Source organism: Pan troglodytes, chromosome 13 (genome assembly GCF_028858775.2).
Source record: "Pan troglodytes isolate AG18354 chromosome 13, NHGRI_mPanTro3-v2.0_pri, whole genome shotgun sequence".
In the NCBI taxonomy this organism is placed as follows: domain Eukaryota; kingdom Metazoa; phylum Chordata; class Mammalia; order Primates; family Hominidae; genus Pan; species Pan troglodytes.
The window spans coordinates 117,663,090-117,684,644 of NC_072411.2; the positions used below are offsets into that span (position 1 = coordinate 117,663,090).

General features: G+C 38.1%; 1 protein-coding gene across 20 annotated transcripts in view; it reads right to left on the reverse strand.

Moving 5' to 3' along the window:
* The window catches only part of FN1 (fibronectin 1), a 75,328-nt gene that overhangs the window by 39,090 nt on the left and 14,683 nt on the right, over positions 1-21,555 (reverse strand). For all 20 annotated transcript variants that reach the window (XM_003309459.6, XM_009444236.3, XM_054679327.1 and 17 more), the window contains exons 11-20: positions 20,808-20,936; positions 19,381-19,524; positions 15,000-15,121; positions 10,112-10,292; positions 9,741-9,917; positions 8,475-8,603; positions 8,281-8,370; positions 7,301-7,495; positions 6,412-6,684; positions 4,563-4,829 (exon numbers count right to left, since the gene is read on the reverse strand). In XM_003309459.6, coding sequence (XP_003309507.1) covers positions 4,563-4,829; positions 6,412-6,684; positions 7,301-7,495; positions 8,281-8,370; positions 8,475-8,603; positions 9,741-9,917; positions 10,112-10,292; positions 15,000-15,121; positions 19,381-19,524; positions 20,808-20,936 — 1,707 coding nt within the window. The remainder of the gene's footprint in view (positions 1-4,562; positions 4,830-6,411; positions 6,685-7,300; positions 7,496-8,280; positions 8,371-8,474; positions 8,604-9,740; positions 9,918-10,111; positions 10,293-14,999; positions 15,122-19,380; positions 19,525-20,807; positions 20,937-21,555) is intronic.

Below are 21,555 nucleotides of genomic sequence, written 5' to 3' on the forward strand. Positions count from 1 at the left end.
AAAACAGCTTTATGCTGGGCGGGGATCGGTGGCTCATGCCTGTAATCCCAGCACTTTGGGAAGCCGAGGTGGGTGGATCACTTGAGGTCAGGAGTTCGAGACCAGGCGGGCAAACATGGTGAAACCCTGTCTCTATTAAAAATATGAAAAATTAGCTGTCATGGTGGCTCATGCCTGTAGTCCCAGCTTCTTGGGAGGCTGAGACACAAGAATTGCTTGAACCCTGGAGATAGAAGTTGCAGTGAGCCGAGATCATGCCATTGCACTCCAGCCTGGGTGACAGAATGAGACTCCATCTCAAAAAAAGAAAAAAAATAGCTTTATGCTGAATTATTCCACAATAATGGTCAGCTATTTTTGGTTGCAATAAAAGATGCTATATAAAAGTTAAACAAAATCTGCCACCATGGATGCACTTTGAAGTCTAAAGATTTGTACTTTAAATATGTGATTATTCTTTCAGAATAATAATACTGCAAAAATTTAGTATTTTATCACCAGAATCAGAAATTATAACAAATTTATTTTGCATTTTCTAGCATCCTGACATCACTGTTATTTTTCTTATTGAAAATATTACTTTGGCCAGGCGCAGTGGCTCATGCCTGTAATCCCAGCACTTTGGGAGGCTGATGTGGGTGAATCACTTGAGGCCAGGAGTTCAAGACCAACCCGGCCAACATGGTGAAACCTTGTCTCTGCTAAAAATATAAAAATTAGCCAGGTGTGGTGGTGGATGCCTGTAATCCTAGCTGCTTGGGAAGCTGAGGCAGGAGAATCACTTGAACCTGGGAGATGGAGGTTTCAGTGAGCCGAGATCACACCACTGCACTCCAGCCAGGGCGAGAGAGCAAGACTCCATCTCAAAAAAAAAAAAAAAAAAAAAAAAAGAAAGAAAATAAAATATTACTTAAACAATTTTTTTTTTGAGATGGACTCTTGCTCTGTCACCCAGGCTGGAGTGCAGTGGCGCAGTCTCATCTCACTGTAACCTCAGCCTCCTGGGTTCAAGTGATTCTCCTGCCTCAGACTCCCAAGTAGCTGGGACTACAGTTGCCCACCACCACACCCAGCTAATTTTTGTATTTTTAGTAAAGACGGGGTTTCACTATGTTGGCCAGGCCAGTCTCGAACTCCTGACCTCAGGTGATCTGCCCACCTTGGCCTTCCAAAGTGCTGGAATTACAGGCATGAGCCATCACACCTGGCCAAAAACAAAAACAAAAAATCTTATTTTTAAATAAAAGATTTGTTTTGGGTTTTAGCACCAAAAATAAAGAAAGAGAGAGAGAGAGAAAGAAAGGAAAGAAAGAAGGAAGGAAGGAAAGAAAGAAAGAAAGAGGAAGGAAGGAAGGAAAGGAAGAAAGAGAGAGGAAGGAAGGAAGGAAAAAGAAAAAGAAAGAAAGAAAAAGAAAGAAAGAGAAAGAAAGAAAAGAAAGGAAGGAAGGCAGGAAGGAAGGAAAGGAAAGGAAGAAAGAGAGAGGAAGGAAGGAAAGAAAGAAAGGGAAAGGAAAGGAAAGAAAAAGAAAGAAAGAAAGAGGCATGTATATATAAAGTTAAGATAGAGATTTCCAACAACCTTGCAAATCTTATTATAAATGTAGAAAGGTAAGATCATAGAAGGCCAGATATTTTGAGTGGGGTAAGTTTAAGTTCAAGGGTATCAAGTGTGTTAATAGCTCTGGTCACATGTTTGACATCTCCACAATTCTTCCTCTCTTTACATCTCAATCAAATTTTGTTCCCATTGGGAAAAAACCTCTGAATGCATTTATACTAAATTATGAATGGCTGGCAAGACAAAGAATTAGTCTCCAGAACTATACAAACAGGGATTAAAAAGTGTTCAGACTCCAGTCTCAACTCAACTCCAGTCAATATTTTTTTCTTTGCCATGTGGGAATTTAGAATCAACATCGCAATTCTCGCATTTTTTTTTTCAGTCTGGATTCTAAGGAGCCATTTTTTATTTTAAAAATATTGTGTGAGAAAAAGCCAAATATATGTGTGGGCCACTTCATAATGATAGCTCTAATGGCTGAATTGAGGTACTACTGGTTTAGTGGGCTGTTTCATCTATGTATGTTATTATTTTGATGGTGTTTGGTGGGGGGGTGGGGGGACATGACTGGGATGGGTGACCCCTGATGCCTTTTAGTACCTCTGAAATTATACACCACTTGGCTGCTGGTGACTCTGCCAAAATGCCATGGCCAGCCCTGTGTGACCATTCTTAATGGCCCACCAAAAACAATTCAGAGAACAGTCAGTTTCTTTCACTGAACATCTGTGAAAACCACAACTTTTTTTACAAATTATATTTGCCTCAACTGTCCTGGGCTTTAAGACTAGGTATTTTCTATTGCTTGTGCCAGCCACCTAGAGTCTTCCCAAGTTTAAGATGATGCTCTCTGCCTGGGAAGGCCATTATGGGAAAATCACCAAACCACAAACCCACAAACGATGTCAAACAAAGGATGTGATTCTAAGTGTGAGCTATGGGTTCTGGCAGGTCTTGTTAGGGAAGAACAGCCCAGCTGTTAAAGAAATAAAATTTGCCCTATCAATATAAGACTAAGCTGAATTTTCCCCAGAAACAGCTTTTTCCCCTAACTTTTCTCACATTTGCTCTTAAGAATTTAGCACAAGTTATAAAACTCAGAAAAGTTACTCCCAGAATTCAGCTTAGTAAGATAGTAAAAAACTATAGAAATTTAGTAATTTCAAAAACATGCAAGCCTTGTGGATGTTTACAGCCTTAGGAAGTGCTTAAAGTTCAAATGGAGTTGTAGAATACCCTGCTTAACATTAGTTTATTTAAATATAAGCTTCATTTAGCTGTTTTTGTTATTATTCCTTTTTCAATTATCTATTCACCAAATAGTTTTTGAAAGCATACAATGTTCCAGACACTATGTTAACCTTTATCTAATAAAATTAGTTTTGGCTATCAGTACTTCAATTAAAATCATTATATTTTATATGAATGTGTTATGCAAAGCATAAAATAATATATCCAATATATCAGTCTTCAGAAGTACTTGAAATATCTTGACCCACCACCTTCCCTTAATTATTGTTAGCATCATTAAAAATGCTTTTTCTTTTATAAGCACTGTGTTCAACAAAAGAAACTACATAAAATATGTCTTATGTTAAGGAATGAACAAGACAACTATAGAATTCTACATTTTAGTAAAAGACGACACCTACTGAAAGGGCGCATTCACTGAAATCTCCATTCTAATTCACTGAAGGACATTTATAAGAAATGAGTATTTACAAGAAATATAAAGACATTAATTTCATGAGAGTAGATCTTAGACTATCTTAGAACCGTGTAAAATTTTAGCCAAATTTTCAAGTAAGCTTATTTGCAAATTAAAAGTGAATTTTACTTGCTTACGATTAACTATTATTTAGGAAAAAGCCTTCATGAGCCAAACTTCATACAGTAAATTTAAATGGAAGTAAGTTTTTCTTAAAGTATGAATTCTTATGGGGAAAAGTTTGTATTTTCTTTGGGAAATCAATTCCATAGTTATTTACAAACTAGGCTTGTATGGACTTTTTGAATGCTTTTTAACATCCATACTTTTAAATTAGTCGAAGAGTAACATTTGTTGAAAGCTCTTAGAAAATTGCAAACTAGTCCATGGTTACAATATATGCTGAAGAAGTGCTTATGTTAGGTGCTTCTATAATTCAAAAATGTCAAGTTGAAAATAACAAGTGATGTTCAGCTAGAAATAAGGAGTCTCACAATTCTGGGTAATGCAAATGGAAATGTATTTAATAGAAATCAGTTTGTGAATAGAGGTCGTTATTGTGATGTAGATATGTGGGAGATTTAAGACCACTTCCTTTAAAATGTTGAGCAAAAGGATAGACATGACCAAAAATTATTGTTAGTATTTTTCTCCTCTGAGGAATTTCAAGAGTAATTTAAGAAAAGAGCGATTCTGTCTGCAAAAGTACTTTAATCTTCTGCAGCCAACACTCATAAAGAAATCATTTCCTTGGCTTCATGTTCAATTAGTTGGTTCCCATTCAATCCATAGATATTTTTATTCTGCATTTATAGTTACTATTCAATGCCCAAAGTAATAGAATGTAGACATAGGTGCTAATTTTTTCTTGCCTTAACTAGTGTTTGGTAAATTCATTTAATGTAATCGAATTTAATTTTTCTAATAACAGACTGCTTTAAACCCATGTTACTCAAAGTGCTGGCCCTAGAGGAAAGAGCGAGCTTGGCAATGTGTGCAAATTAACACACTGCTTCCTTCATCAAGAAAATCTGGCTTCAGAAAAATTCTCAGCTGTACTAAGCAGTGTGCTTTGTGATTTACATTCTGGCACAACCGTTTTTCTTGTTGCAGACTAGCAGCAAACAATTAACGGGCCAGCAGCCAGTCTATGGAGCACATTTGTAGTATCACGATTTAAATTATATACTAATTTTTTAATGTTTTTTTTTGTTTTTTTTTTGTTTTTTTTTAAAGCATGAAGAATAGAGAATGTAAATATAGTTAAGAAAAGGCATTTAATTTTCGGCTTACGTGTGGTAAAGACTCCAGTGGCTTTGGGGCTCTCTTGGTTGCCCTTTATGGCTACGAGGGATACGGTGTACTCAGATGCAGGCTGCAGATTCCTCAGTGGGTACTTGGAGACAGAGGGACCCACATTGTACTGCCTGGGCTGGCCTCTTCGGGTCAGGCCCACGGTCAGTCGGTATCCTGTTATCTGGGCCCGAGGTGGAGTCCATCTCACCAGGACAGTAGAATCAGTTTCATTGACAAACTGGAGGTTAGTGGGAGCATCCAGTTCTAGGAAAAAAGATGAAACATGCCAAGAAATATTTAGATCAGTAATGATCATAACTCAAGTCCTGAAACTTGATTGAATGTCTAAGTTTTCTCTCCTCAAGGTTGTAACTATGTGAAAGTCAAAACCCTGGAAAAACTGAGCCAGTAAGAGATTGAGTGCTACACAAAACTTTGCCAAAACTCTGCCAGTCATGAGAAATTGTGGAACCATTTTGCTTGACTGTGATCCTTTGGGAAGTCTAATTTTCCAGCAAGACTTTCGCATCAGTCTCAGAAATTATAGTTACATTAAAGCAATGGTATTTTTAAAAAGGCAAAACAAACACTTCTGAAGTTCACAGTTAGCTCTGAGCCAAACAGATTAAGGAAAAAGGGATATGCCTCCTAAAATGACAGCAAGAAGAAGGTCTCTATGGGTCAAAAGCAATATTCTGTGAATAGCCCTTTACTAGAGAAATAAAAGTTATTTTCACATGGTTCAGATTAGACAGTAATTACAGTAATGATAACGTATCCTCAGATTCATGGTAGGATACTGGTGAGTTTGCACTATCAGAATCACATAAGTTGTGGAGTTTATTCTTGAGAATAATAACCAGCAGTTTTCCCACCGAAATTTAAATTACCTTTCAAATAGAGGAAATCTTTAAGAGGCAGTCGAGTATAATAATTGAGAGCAAGGGCTTCGGACATAGGTTATGGAGCCAGCTCTATCCCTTCCTATCTCTGTGACCCTACAAGTTGCAGAACTTTTTTAAAGCCTCAGTTTCTTTAAGTATTCAATACGGATACTAGTAAGACCTTCCGGCTGGGCACGATGGCTCATGCCTGTAATCCCAGCACTTTGGGAGGCCAAAGTGGGTGGATCACTTGAGGTCAGGAGTTTCAGACCAGCTTGGCCAACATAGCGAAACCCATTTCTACTAAAAACACAAAAATTAGCAGGGCATGGTGGCACACGCCTGTAGTCCCAGCTACTCGGGAGGCTGAGGCAGGAGAATTGCTTGAACCCAGGTGGTGGAGGTTCCAGTGAGCTGAGATGGTGCCACTGCACTCCAGCCCTGGCGACAGAGCGAGACTCCATCTCAAAAAAATAAATAAATAAAATAATAATAATAAGACCTTCCTTCCTAAGGTCAAAACAAAGAGTAAATATGAGAATAATGCTTGTAAAAACTGAGCAGATAAGCTGGTGGCTAGTAATACTAGACACTTGACAATTGCTATTCTTAAATGAATTCTACTCTAAGTGTTATGATCCTGCATTTTAACTTTGATCTAGATATATTTAGTTACACGAAAAATGCACTCAAATTAGATTCTCTTCAGTTCTCCCCTCTTAGTACCCTTCAGCTGGTACATGTATTTTAGAAATGGGTTACCACTTAGCATCCATGGAGCTTGTCTGAGTTTTGTTTTCAAGTTTAATGTGCTTTGTGTTCACTATGCATTCCCTTGCCGGCTGGGTATTTCCCTCTCTCTAAGCCATACACCTCTGAGTGAATGGTTTACTGCACTTTCTCACAGGCTGCAAGTGAGGGTGGAGAATTTGGAGGGGAGGTAAAGATAGGAGAAGACATACTGGTTGTCTGTTGAGCAGTCAGAGGCTTGCTCTCCCTCCCATGGCTCACTGCAAAGACTTTGAAGTAATAGGTGACCCCAGGGGACAGTCCGGTGACTTCTGCAAAGGTATTCCTGCTGATGGGCAGCCTCTGCCCGTGCTCGCCAGGCAGGTTGACGGGGATCACATCCACACGGTAGCCAGTCACTGCACTCTCAGGCGGTGTCCACATGATGGTGACCTTCACGTCTGTCACTTCCACAAACTGCAGATCCCTGGGAGAGGGCACTGTATCTGACAGACAAGAGTCAGCTGGTCATTCACATTCTCTGCTGAAGATTACTTTTAAGAAGCCAGTTTCTTGGATATGTTAGGCAGTTCATTGAGCCTCTCATTCGAGAGTTTTGCTAAGTTTTGTCTCTTAATCAGATCACATTTTCATGGTCGAGTCATAGTGCTTAAATTATGACATTTGAACCTTTTATCTAAAATAGGTAATAAGTGAGTTACCAGCATATGAAGTGTCATATGGTGGTGGGGGGAGAGGGTTATAAGAAAAGATACTAAAAAATTTTTTAGAAAAAGCCTTTGAAATAACTGCAGAAAATAATGTAATGGTTTTTATTTTACTGAATCATTTTATAATACTTAAGAATCAAAAATGAAATGACTCTTAAGCTTCTGGGGGAAAATTTGTAGATGGACGTTATGGTGTCGGTTTTTAATCAGAAAGGCCAGTAGCCAGCTTTGATAAGTTACTTATGACATTTCAGCTAAATATCAGAAGTTTAGGGAAAAACTAATATATAAGATTTCTTGAATGTGAGAACTGTTGACAGAGACAAAACAACCCTCCTTCAGGAACAATCCTGATAAGATAACATAGGAAGTGTCTTCTTAAAAAAGTTACCTGAGCGTGGGGTGCCAGTGGTTTCTTGTTGAATGACAACAGGTGTACTTTCTTGATTTTCTTCCACAGCATAGATAGTGATGTTATACTGAACACCAGGTTGCAAGTCACTGAGGGTGACGGAGTTTGCAGTTTCAGGAAGGTTGAGTTCTGTGCTGCTACCTTCTACTGATGGTGAATAGACTATTCTGTACCCTGCAGATTCATGAGCAAAAGTAAGATGCACTATTTTCTTTGAGACAGAGGCTTAGAAACACCATAAATCCTCCCTTTTCTAATATCCCTTAGCATCTTGCTTGATTAGTGAAGAGCCAGTGATTCTTTTTGACTCTTTGAATATTGCCACTTCTTCTAATAATGACTATTCAGCACGAAGATAAAATAAGAACAGTCATGCGAACCTTTTTAATAATAAATGTCATCCTTGAAGACCTGACATCCTTAATAAATGTCAATTAGAGATGCCATTAGGTGAAAACATTCATGTTAAGCTGATTTTTCCTCTTTGAGCTCCAGACGAGGGAAGCAATTAATGAACCAGCCTGAGCAGAGTTGTCTAGCACTGTGTGTGTCTTTTTGGAACTTCAGTGATGAGGCAGTTCAATCACCTAATGAGCTAAGAAGACAGCTCAGCTTTCTCCTTAAGGATAAATCTTAGAGCAACGTTTTCAGGAAAATTACACCTCTTCAACCCTGGGAACACTTGCTTTAATAAGCCAATGAGCTGGCTTTACAGGTTGTGTGTATGCTGTGGTGTGTGTGTATAAGGGAGTTGGTAAAATGGTTTCAAGGGGAAATGTGCCATAGAAAATTACTCCCCCCGGCCACACACACACACACACACACACACACAAACCCCTCTCCCATAAATTATATTGGAGATTTAAAGTGATATGCAGGTCCGCAGTCAGAATCTGCGCCCTCCCTGCTGATGTCATTAAGATTAACATAGCAGCCAAAGAGGGGGAGGCTTAGCTGACCTGTGATGGGAGCCTGGGGTCTGCTCCAGCGAACAACAATTGAGGTGTCATCAACCTGGTCCACAGTCGGGTCAGGAGGGGCATCGGGCGCTAAGAAAGAAAGAAAGAAAGTGGGGCAAACAGTCAGGAAGTGCTACTACAGGCCTGTGTTTTACAGAAAAAGATTCTTTTAACACTATGTAGCACACATGTACCTGTTGTTTGTGAAGTAGACAGGATCAAACTCTGCTCCCCATCCTCAGATATCTGATAGACATTTACAATGTATTTTCGGCCAGGAAGCAGGTCAGGGATGTTCACAGAAGTGGCTGTGCTTGGAAGATCTTTGAAATGAAAAGAAAAGGTAACTAATCAGAGCAAACTAGTCCCTCAAATGACTCTACAGCTTATAAGAAGGATATTTTAAGAATTATATATTCATAGGGAAAAGCGACTAGAAGGTAATGTGCTAATAGCTAATCAGTGATTATTATTATTATTTTTACACAGAGTCTTGCTGTGTTGCCCAGGCTGGAGTGCAGTGGCACAATCTCGGCTCACTGAATCCTCTACCTTTCCGGTTCAAGCAATTCTTCTGCCTCGGCCTCCCGAGTAGCTGGGATTACAGGTGCACACCACCACACCCGGCTATTTTTTTTGCATTTTTATTAGAGATGGAGGTTCACCATGTTGGCCAGGCTGATCTCGAACTCCTGGCCTCAAGTGATCCACCAGCCTCAGCTTCCCGAAGTGCTGAGATTATAGGAGTGAGCCACTGCACCCCACCTAATCTGTGATTATTAATGTACTATGGGAAAACCCCACTTCTTGTCTTTCTCCTTTCTCCTCCTCCTCCTTCTTCCTTTCATTTTTCCAACTTTTTTTCTAAAGACGTATAATTTTTGTAATCGAATGCCAAATTTTTAAAAATAGCTCTCTGCAGTAAGAGTCAGGGTAGTGATTATTGGCGGAAGATGATGGGGTGAGGGTAGAGAGATGTTCTTTTTCTTGATCTGGGTGCTGGTCTTGTGGTGTGTTCACTTTATAAGAATTCAAATTCACTGAACTCAGTGCTTACCATGGCACACACTTGAGTGCCCCAATAAAGTTTTTTAAAGGCCCCTCACCATAACAATTTGAAAAGTATGAGTGACCATACTGTGCTCACATTGTCAGCTGCAGTCCTGGTAATTACTTCCACCAAGAACACAGCTTTTGCTGTAGGAACTTGTGCACAGGTAGGCGCATGATGCAGCTGGCATCAGGGACCAGGAACATGTGACGGTGGCTTGGGAAAAACCCGGCCACTTCTTAGAAAGAGTCAGTCCTTCCCTTCCTCATGCCAGAGGGTGGTTTGTTCAGTCTGAGCTGTCAACCAGTTCCAAACCACAGATACCACCTGCCTAGAGGCCACCCACCCCCACAAGGAGAGTTTTCCAGCAGCTGCCCTGAACCTGTCTTGAGCGACATATTGAGCTTACCCAGGTACTGTGGCTCATCTCCCTCCTCACTCAGCTCATATTCCACCCGGAATCCCGACACGGTGTCGGAAGCTGAGACCCAGGAGACCACAAAGCTACTGGCTGTGATTTCGGTCACAGATTCAGAAGTGGCCACAAGAGGAGAAAAGGGAGTCGTCTCTCCTGTCACGGTGTTGCCTAGAGAGTCACAGAAAGGGGAAAGTCAGCCTTCAGTCATCTAGAAAATTTACCGTCCTCGTCGCCAACATCATTTTAAAAAACGTTGGTGCCCCTCATGGAGGAATATGAATTGAGAAGGAAAGCATTGCCTCAGGAGAGCCTAGCTCTAGGAACCTCAGGGGTAGGAGGCATGAGGGTGGTTGTGTACATACTGGTCACAGGTGTGCTGGTGCTGGTGGTGGTGAAGTCAAAGCGAGTCACTTCTTGGTGGCCGTACTGCTGGATGCTGATGAGCTGGCCCTCGTATACCACACCAGGCTTCAGGCCTTTGATGGTGTAGGAGTTTAAGTGGCCTGGTATGGTAGCTTCCTTCCAACGGCCTACAGAATTTTTCTGAAAATTTAAATTAACACACACACACACACACACACACACGTGTTTACAAGGATGAACATTTGAAGATGATGTTCAGTAATCTTCAAAGAAAAATGACTTAGGCAGGACTTAGGCAGCTCCATTCTAGAGGAAAATCATGGAAAACTGGATTCCCAATGGTTATATCATTAGATATAGTTAGATATAATGCTAACTATTGTTAACATCAACAAACTGCTGCAGTTTACTTACTGATACCCATACTCTGTGCTGTTTACCTACATTCTCCCATTTAGTCTCCATATCCTTCTGATGATAAGGCAATGGCATTGTTGCTCCCGTTTTACAGACGGAAAAACAGAGTGATATGTGATATGCCCGGGGTGACATAGTTACAGACACTGGGCACCTTCACTTTTTTTTTTTTTTTTTTTTTTTTTGAGACAGAGTTTCGCTCTTGTTGCCCAGGCTAGAGTGCAGTGGCTCAATCTCAGCTCACTGCAACCTCCACCTCCCAGGTTTAAGCGCTTCTCCTGCCTCAGCCTCCCGAGTAGCTGGGATTAGAGGCGTGTGCCACCACACCTGGCTAATTTTATATTTTTAGTAGAGATGGGGTTTCTCCATGTTGGTCAGGCTGGTCTCGAACTCCCGACCTCAGGTGATCCACCTGCCTCGGACTCCCAAAGTGCTGGGATTACAAGCGTGAGCCACCACGCCCACCCACACCTTCACTTTTACCAAGTTAATTGTGTTATATCAGTAACATAATATGATGAACCTAAGCTTTGCCTCTCTCATTTATTTTTTATTCCTACCACAAACAGATATATTCCTCTCTGAAGTACAGAAATGCCAATGCCATATATTTTATCTTTTAACTCAGTGGGATACAATTCAAGTTTCTTGTCCTGAAAAAACAAAGGCAGAATGTTGCTTTGTGACTCATCATATACCAGGTTCAACGAGTCTGGTTTTGTGACTCATTCTTGGATATGAGCTACCCCATCAGAAGTGGTTACCCAATTTTGGACAAGACTACAGAAAAAATGCAATTTTGGTTTATTTAATCTTTTGCTTCCAGTTTATATTTCACATCCTGTTCAGCTTCATTAATATGCCATGGGTCACAAAACTCAGTGCAATAAAATGTGTATGAAAGAAACACCCTTACTTCAGAAAAGATGAGACACTTTCAAGTGTAAATATTCTAAACTAAGTCAAAATATATTTTTTATGCCCAGTGATTTTCAAAAATTACCCAGTCAACCAGTTCCTCAATAATTCAAATACTCAAGTGTCCATTTATTTTTTTGGAATAAGCGAGAGTGATCGTAGTACTCTTCACAGTGAAATTTTAACTCAAATACACTGTGGAAAATTTTGAAACCAGTCATTGCAATTAGCTCAAATTTAGTAATCATTTTTCAACATGAGCTTGTTTGGTTAGTTATTAGAAGAAAATAACAGAAAATAAAGTCTCAGGTGGCATCCATTAGAAAAAACCCTGAATTTTTGTAATTGTTAAAAATCTCAAAAAATTCATCACTGCTGCTCTTTGAAGACTTTCCAATTCAATGTACTTTTTTTTTTTTTTTTTTGAGATGGAGTTTCGCTCTTGTTGCCCAGGCTGGAGTGCAGTGGCGTGATCTTGGCTCACTGCAACCTCCGCCTTCTGGTTTTAAGCGATTCTCCTGCCTCAGCTTCCCGAGTAGCTGGGATTACAGGTATGCGCCACCATGCCCAGCTAATTTTTTTGTATTTTTAATAGAGACAGGGTTTCACCATGTTGGCCAGGATGCTCTCGATCTCTTGACCTCGTGATCTGCCCACCTTGGCCTCCCAAAGTGCTGGGATTACAGGCGTGAGCCACTGTGCCTGGCCCAAAGTATATTTTATACCACTTTTAAGTCTCCATTGCAATGGTCTCACATAATACTTTGGACATCCTTAATTTTAAAGTAAATAAAATTAATGATGTAATAAGAAAATGAGAGACTAGAAGATGTTGGATGCACTGATGCTGTTGATTTCAATCACTGGACATCAAGTTCTGCAAATGGCCAGATTATGGACATAGGGTGAAAGAAGAAGAAGAATGACTTTTCTTTTTTTTTTTCATTCACCATTTGTTAAGCAGTGTGCCAGGTGCTGAACCATTCTAGACTCTAGGGAGACTACATTGAGCCAATGAGAAAGACACAATTCCCCTCTTTAAGAAAATCTGTTTCCATTTTCTATTATTCTGGTCTTGCCTCCATGTAGACAACATGCTTACACCTCTATTTGTTTCATTTGTCAACAATAAGTCATATTTACAGACTCTTTAATATGAGACTTGATGATTTATTTATATATTTATTTATGTTGACACAGGGTCTTTCTCTGTCTCCCAGGCTGGAGGGCAGTAGTGCCATCTTGGCTCACTGCAGCTTCCACCTCTCAAGCTCAAGCGATCCTTCCGCCTCAGCCTCCCAAGTAGCTGGGACTACAGGTGCATGCTATCAGGCCTGGCTAATTTTTAGCCACTGTGCCCAGACAAAGTTGAGGATTTAGCTCAATAATACCACCCTTTCCTTCCAGAATCTTGGACATCCCCAGTGTCTGACATTTGTATCATTATATTTGTTCTTCTTGTGTTTATATTTGTAATTTAAAGTATTATATTATCTTTTTTTTTTTTAACTTCATCAGCTTTTGGTACCATCTCTCAATTCTCTATTTTGAAAGATAAAGCTGTTATCTCCTCTCTTCTCCACCTTCCATATCCACCATTTTTCATGTAAATGTTTACTTTTTATTTTGTCTTGAAGTTGCAACCAAGTTTCCATGACACATCTATAGACCGATCGCATCATGCATTAGAAATACATTCTTTTCAATGAGTCTAACATCATGACTGCTGGGTGGATCAAGGTTCAATGGAATTATTCCTCTCTTTGTTTTTATACCTTAATATTGCTGCATTTTAGTTTGCTTCGTATAGGAATTATTGCCTTATAATACACTTGGGGGTTTTTTGAAACAGAATCTCGCTCTGTTGCCCAGGCTAGGGTGCAATGGCGCAATCTTGGCTCAACTCCCTGCAACCTTTGCCTCCCGGGTTCAAGTGATTCTCCTACCTCAGCTCCTGAGGAGCTGGGACTACAGGCGTGCGCCCCCAAGCCTGGCTAATTTTTGTATTTTTAGTAGAGACGGGGTTTCGCCATGTTGGCCAAGCTGGTCTCGAACTCCTGACCTCAGGTAATCTGCCCGGCTTGACCTCCCAAAGTGCTGGGATTACAGGTGTGAGCCACTGCACCCAGCCACATTTGGGTTTATTATACATTCCTCCACCTGATTGTCATGTTGTTATTTTAACTGCATTATTTGCCCCTGTGATTAATTATCCACAAGCCTACTTTTTCTATGAAGTCCCTTTTTATTCTTGGAGACCTCAATCCCTGATCCCTCACAATCCCATCCTCATCTTTCTGTTCCATCTGTATTGGTTGTCCTCTAAGCCAGCTACGCAGTTGTTGCATTGCAAAGTTTTCCACCTCTATCAGGGGTCTGATTTGGAAGCACTGTTTGCTGGACCCCACAACTTCCTTCTTATTTCACTCTTGTTTTTCTGGAGTTTATCTACAAATACCCTTAAAGAAAAGGATATATGGAAGATAAACTGCCTAAAATCTGTCTGAAAATATTATTTTGCCCTCATATTTGATTGATAACCTGGCTGAGTATAGAAGACTTTAAAAGTTTCTTTTTATCCTTGGAACTCTGACACATCAAAGATGCATCTAGACGTGGTTCTTTCCACTAATTTTCTGGGCACCTAGGAGGCCCTTTTAAATCTGAAAAATGCTGTCCCTCCACTTTAGAAATTTAGAAAAAGAATAATTTTAACAGCTTAAATTTTTCCTGAAGAGTTTAAATTTAACTGCCTGGGTTGGTCAAATTTTGTTTGTTTGTTTCTTTGTAATTGTAGAATTCAATAGCTATGATTTAAAATGGACATTTTTTTCTCCTGTGTTTAAAACAGTGTTTCTCAAATTATGAGCCATGAACTTTGGAGTTAAACAGGGCAGGCTTGAGAGAGTAAGAGAAACTAAAGCTAAATTGACCAATATCCTCCTTATTTGGTTTCTTCAATTTCTAGTCACTTCTCATTAGGAAATCACAGGGCTATTGTTTAAATAAACCAACTGCCATCCTTCATCTAAACTTCCCTCCCATCATCTCTTTTCCTTCTATCTAAATAAATTCAGTGGGTCAAAAGTAAAGTTTTAAAAATGATCACTTAAAAAGTGAATCAAAAAAGAAATATATTAATTTGGCTTTTTTTTTTTCAAATTATGAAAATGATGCCAGTAATTTTCCTTTGATGAGGTTGCAAGACATATAAAAACCTTAGATTCTCTTCCCACATTGGGCAAGAACAATCTTAAGCATTATCATTTCTAAGTCCTTGCAAAAAAGATTTCTGTAACATAAAGAGCTAAATTCTTCCAAATACCAGCCCCCCCACCGCAAAAAAACAAAACCCAAAACCAAAACCAAAATCCCCTCAGTCTAAAAGTCAATTTAATTGACCACATATTGTTTGTTCACTAAACAAATATAGTAAATGCTATAGGAATAGTTAATCAGAGTTGTTGGCTCAAAAGCTGGGAAAAAAAGAAACCATCAGAACTGATAAGGTTAGGAGACTCAGTATCCAAGGCTTCTGGGTGGGATACTCACAGGTCTCCACCTGAGAATGTACTTGGAAATGTGAGATGGCTGTGGTGCATTCCACTGGATGGGGTGGGAGTTGGGCTGACTCGGAGTCTCAGTGATAAATACTTCGACAGGACCACTTGAGCCTGAAAATGAAAATGTAACATTTAATTATCTTGAATATTCACTCACTTCAACTTAAAACTGTGTACATGGACAGTCATCATTATAAACAGCTTTGCTTGTCGTTAAATGTGAGTATAATAAAATTATCTGGGATTAATCTTTTAAATATTTACATTGAAAATCAATGCAGCAAATCCATTTTTAGCTGATAATTATTATTATTCACATGAGAAATGCAAATTGTAGTTGTTTATAGCAAATAAAATATATTTTTTAAAAAAGTCTCTTGGCTTGCTTTTATTTTCTCTACTATCAAAGTAAGAATTGTGAGAAAATTGTGAAACGATCCTACAAAAATAATGTAATACAGAACACAAACTTCATTTACTTATTGTATTGAGCCTCTTTTAAAGCAAATTCTAATTCTGGAAGGTTTTCATCAAGAATGAATCTACTACCTAAGAAGGAAACAACATTCCAAAGGCCATATGAGATGATGTAAAACAAACACATTTCTAAATGGGGGTAGAATCTTAGACAAATAGCAAAGGTAATAATTAAAGACCTAGTTTTATTTCTCATCAGTCTAAGCAGTCTATCAGTTTGGAAAAAATATCGAGTTTTATTTTTATTCAAGAAGTTTACTCCCAAATCACACCATTGATCCATCAAATTATTAAGTGATTAAATTTATTTTTTTTCCAAAATCAGTTGTCAACAGAAATGACTTTATGAAGTGTATACTAAATTCAGTATTTCTACACCTTGATGTATATCACTGTTATCAACAAAATTTAAAGTATGGTTTTGGTTCTTTTGTTTAAAACAAAAGGAAAATAAGGGAAGTAGCATCAATTTCTAAATAGTGTTAACTCCATTTAAGATAATAATGAAATAGCTAGAAAATTTATGCTTGCAGAACAGAAAACTGTCTTTTCTTAAAACACTATCTTTATGATGTCAGTCAATGTTTAAATTACTAGAAATAAAAATTGTGGCTTATAGTAACCTTTTCAAGAATTTCTAACTGACACTCTGTCAAACAGAACAAAATTTTGCATGTGTAATAAAGCACTTCACCAGATTATTAACAGATTTAAGTTTTCTGAAAGCTTCTAGGAAAAAAAATACATTGATTTTCAAACTTTATTATCTAAGCCATTAAATTCTCTTTGAAAGCAAAGCTTTCTGTAGCAGAAAAAATGTATAACTTGGATATCCATGTAGATTCAGAAATTCTAAAACAATATGCTCACTTCCACACCAGTAACAATTCAAAGTTGGTTGAAGATTAGCAAATACTTTGAATCTTAATTCCATTTAGTGCACATATTTCCAAGCCACGTGAACACCAAAATTCATGCATAAAATTATGAGTTTTTCATTTTAAAGTTGTATGTATTTCACAGAACACACAGGATGTTTGTTTTAATCAATTGGCATAAGTCAATTCCATGCCCATCTTTGAATTACCCCTTCTGTTTATGAAGATCCTTACAAATGTAAACACATTTTTAAAGACAACTATTCAAGAAAAATTTTGGAGATGTGACTATTTAACGTACTTCCATGTAAATCAGGAAAGCTAGGAATATCATGTCCTTAATTATTTATGATAATTGGCATAGGGCTATTTAAATATTGATCCTTTAAAGAAATCCTACTACAATTTCCTCCATAAAGAGACACCTGATATACATTTTATTTAGTCTTGTCAATCATGATTTTGAGGGGGGACAAGCTTATGATGGTTAAATGTCTATTAAGTTTTGAAAAGATAACATAAATGACCTTTACTGTTCACCTCTAAGCCTAATCATATTTCTACGTCCACAAGGACACAAGGAGGAGGATAAAAATGGGCAGGGAAAGGAAAGAAAAAGGGTACAGCAGTGGTTTTTACTCAAGCCAAAGTGGAGTACAACTACAGAGGTCCCTTTTGCTTTCATAAGATTTTGAGCACTGGTCTGAAATTCCACGTTTTAAAATCTAGCCTTGTGGCATAGCCCACCTTTAAAGGAAATGGACTGAACAGCAATGGAATTTAGCATGTTTTTGTTCAGGAAGTAAAGAGACTTTGTGTCAGTTATTTCTTAGATCAATTAAATTCCTATATTCTAGCTTATACTACCTATCCTTTAAAGACAGAAAAGTTAAAAATTATGACATCTTTTACATTATTTAGATTTAAACTTTTGACAGTCCTTTTTCGCTACTGGTAGTTGGTATAACTTTTTAAATTAACTTACTTGGCATATACTAGCTATCGCCATTGTGAAATCTTTACTCCCTCTCTTATTCAATATGAATAAACTAACAATAAAATAGTTGAGATGATACCAAAAAAAGGAGATAGTACAATGTCTACACTTTTAAAATTAGTTTAAAATAAAGTCTAAATGAGTAATTTCCAATAGTAGTGTCCTTGGAGAAGTTAAACATTTATGATTTTTCGACTCAGTCCTTTTTTTCTCTATTTATTTTGCTGAGATCTGTGCTTTTCTAGTTGCTTATTGACAAACCAAATGCCTCTTATCTTTTGCTAGTTTGAACAACTCTACCAAGTTCTCTGTAGGAGGAACAAACAAGGCAGGACTCAGAGACAATCTGTTGGTAATCTGCTGTTCCCTTATTCTCACCACACTCTTAAAGCCCTATGTGCTAGGCCACGGAGCAAACCAGACATACAGATAAGCACCAAAGAGCGTATCTGAGGTCAAATTCCAATCTCTTCCCTCCGAAATCACCTCTATGCTCAGTGGGATCTTGCTGTTCTCCTTTTTAAAGAGTAGGAGTAAGGTCAACATGTAATACTCCAATATTCAAGGATTCCTTCCTTTCCAGATTTTATCTCCAACATGTCCACCTAAATGCTTCCAGCAAGCAGCTATGTGGACAGCCTTATGTTTAGAGAGACGAAGATCTCTCTCAATCATTCAGGAGGAAATCATTTTCAGCAAATTGCAACACCAATAACAATCATAAATATAGAAACCACAGAGCATTTTTTTTAGAAGTTTCTACCATTTAAGTATCATTTGCATCATATAAACAAACAAACCATTCATATACTTATAGTACTTCCACAATCAGATTTAAATATATATTAAGTTACAAAAAATTAAGTGATTCCTACACCTAAATCCTCCAAGAAATATAATTTAGGAGGTTGGTCAATCTGTGCTATAAGCCTTCAAAAGTGAAGTCACCTTCCCCAGCACTGACAGTGTCTGAGGGTTGGGAAAAGCAGAATCTTCCAAGTTCCTAGAAAAAGTGCATCTGGGTGTTGAGTATTTAGGATGGAACATTAAAAGTAATCAGCTACAATCTTCCCATATTACAGATGAGGAAATGGAGGAATGAGGCTTGGCTAACACTACCTTTGGCCAAGTTGTTCCCATAGCTTGTTCTCTGTCACAGTGAATCTTTTATCACGGAGTTAATCTTAATTTCTGTCACATGCAGATTCTGACATCCTGAAACTCTTTTATTTCTGAATGTAGGCCATATTTTCAGTCAAACGTTAGTGAAGACTTTGGAGACTTTGCACCTCAGCAGTTGCTCAAATAACTGATGCCTTTTAATTAGCCTTTCATGTTTTATTAACATGTTTTATTATAATCACTCAGTGAATATTTAAATGCAATTTTTCCCCCAAATGAACTAATTACACCTACAGCTAGGCATGATGTCTTTGTGACCTGGAAAAACCCAGCAATAAACATTTAAGAGTGTTTGAACTGTGTGGGCAGAGAGTTGACCAAGTTACTCAACCCTTGGCCCAACATACTGTGTTCCTGGTGGCAACTGATCAAACAAATGAAAAGTTTGATGCAAAGGGAGCTTAGATGACATGTTGAATGAACACGTACCTTATGCTGCATTTCATGCCATCTCTCTATGCAGCTTCTCTGTTAAGAATCATAATATAAAGCCCCAAACCTTTACTCCCAGCATAACTCACTTGGTGGTTTTTATTTCCATGTATGGATATAAGATGAAATTAGCCAGAGTGTCTTAACCTAACAGAATATTTTACAGAGTTAAGAAGTAAAATTATAAACAGGCACATTTTCATAGCCTTCTCTACCTTTTACTTGATAGAAGAAGAGAGAAAAATTATTTTAATCAAAAATTCAATTGATTATTAGATAATAACAAGAGAAAAGGGTGGGAAAGAGGGGAGACCCCCAACTTAGGCATGAGAGCATTAATAATCACTGCCCTGTTGTTATAACCCAATTGGCAGTTCTCAACTTGCAGTAATAGAGCTACTTACTTGGATAGGTCTGTAAAGGTTGGCAATGCCACTCCCCAATGCCACGGCCATAGCAGTAGCACTGGTATCTGACACCATGCACATACTTCTCCCATGAATCTCCAATTTGATAAAACGTCCCAGTCTCTGAATCCTGGCATTGGTCTAAAATACATGGAAGGAAAAGATAAACAGCCTTGAAGACTTATAACTACGAATTTAATTTCAGGGTGCTAGAGCATACATTTAGTTTAAATAGAAATTTGCAATTGTTCTTACAAATATATGCAGTTAAAAAATATTTTGTTCACATTCTTTACCTTACAGGACAGTTTGTAGTAAAAAAAAAACCAAAGTACCTATTAGGAGGAATATTTAGTTTTCTAAAAGGTAATATTTCTAAATAAAAATGTAAAGATTTAGATTTCAGTGTATATTGATAATCTACATATTAATTTTAAATATTAGTTATTATTTTTACCCATATTAATATAACTGGCTTAACATTTAAATAGCAAGAAAAAAATCTGCAATAATTTCATTTTCCTTACTTCTTCAAAATTTAAAGAAACTGTTTGACATTTAAATGAATGAACTAGACTTTACGAGTATACCTGCTGAGCAGCTTCTAAGAAAACCTCTCAGGCTTCTCTCTCAGTTCTGGTAATCTCACGTCAAACAAACGGATGTTATCAGTTTGTTTTCTCAGTGAGCAACCTGTCTCTTTTGGTAAAGAAATAGTAATGGATCACCTTAAACTTTGTAGTGCTGGTAACACAGCTCTTTTAAGGCTCAGCCTTCACTATTTGCTTAGTTCTATTTTGAAGGGCAGCCAAAAAAAAACCTAGAGTGTTTTGGTGGGTGATATTTACACCCTTTGCTCATGCTGTTACACAGCTGGTAAGGAAGTGAGTTTGAGACCAGCCTGACCCACATGGAGAAACCCCATCTCTACTAAAGATACAAAATTAGCTGGGCCTGGTGGTGCATGCCTGTAATCCCAGCTACTCAGGAGGCTGAGGCAGGAGAATTGCTTGAACCCAGGAAGCAGAGGTTGCAGTGAGCCGAGATTGTGCCATACACTCCAGCCTGGGCAACAAGAGCAAAACTCTCTCTCAAAAAAAAAAAACAAAAACAAACAAAAAAAAAAAAAAGGAAAGAATACTTTTAATAGCATGGATTATCCTTATGATTCTAAACCCAAGAATAAATTCCATTCAATTAAAATAAGCCTAAATTTGTCACCAAATTCAGCAAAAACCAGATGACTACCAATATTGAGATATTTTGGTCCAGTATTAGAGAGAAGACTTTGCAAAGTTCTTTGCAAGCAACTGATCAAAGTCTGGAGCCAACTTCAGTCATGTGATTTCACATAGCTTTTCTTATCTGCAACTTGCTAACCATTCCCCCTATGCAAACTCATCTAGGGAAATAGGGCTACTCACCGACGGGATCACACTTCCACCTGCCCCGACCCTGACCGAAGCATGTACAGTTCAGCATGTGCCCCTCTTCGTGACGCTTGTGGAATGTGTCGTTCACATTGTAAGTGATGTCATCAACAATGCACTGATCTGTTTAGGAAACAGGTGGGTGAGTGAGAAACTTTTTAAAGTTCCATTGATGAAAGAAAAAAGGTATGCTTCTCAAAGCATACAGCTACTTCCACTTAAGTATCAACACCTTCCACTAAAATAACTTTTCTACAAGCATAGAATAACATTTTTTTCAAAGCTTGGTCAGTAATACAATTTTTGCCAAAAAAATTTTTTTCTTCCCCAAATGTGTAACTTTTGCAGAGGTTACAGTATGCTCAAGTAAAGAATGTGGTAAAATACACTTTCCTGTGAGAAGCCAGTATTTGAACAAATACATGTCTTACTTTCTGAAAATTTCTTGCTTAGTTGATAATTTCCTTTAAATATCTGCTTGTTAGGATAAATAAGAAGATTAAAGATATTTATCTAACACCCAGCATGATGTGGTGGTGTGGTCTCTGGAATAGGGGGAAGGGGAGGAGATACTTAGATTTGGGAAATAAAATGTCAACAGTATTCACAACGCTAAAATAAATTAGGCCAACTCTGTTGCTCACTCTTTGAGAGATCCTGAGAAAATTACTTTTTCCTTTTTGGGTCTCAGCTCCTTGATCTATAGAGTGAGGTCTCTATGTGTTATTAAGGTCTCTTTCAG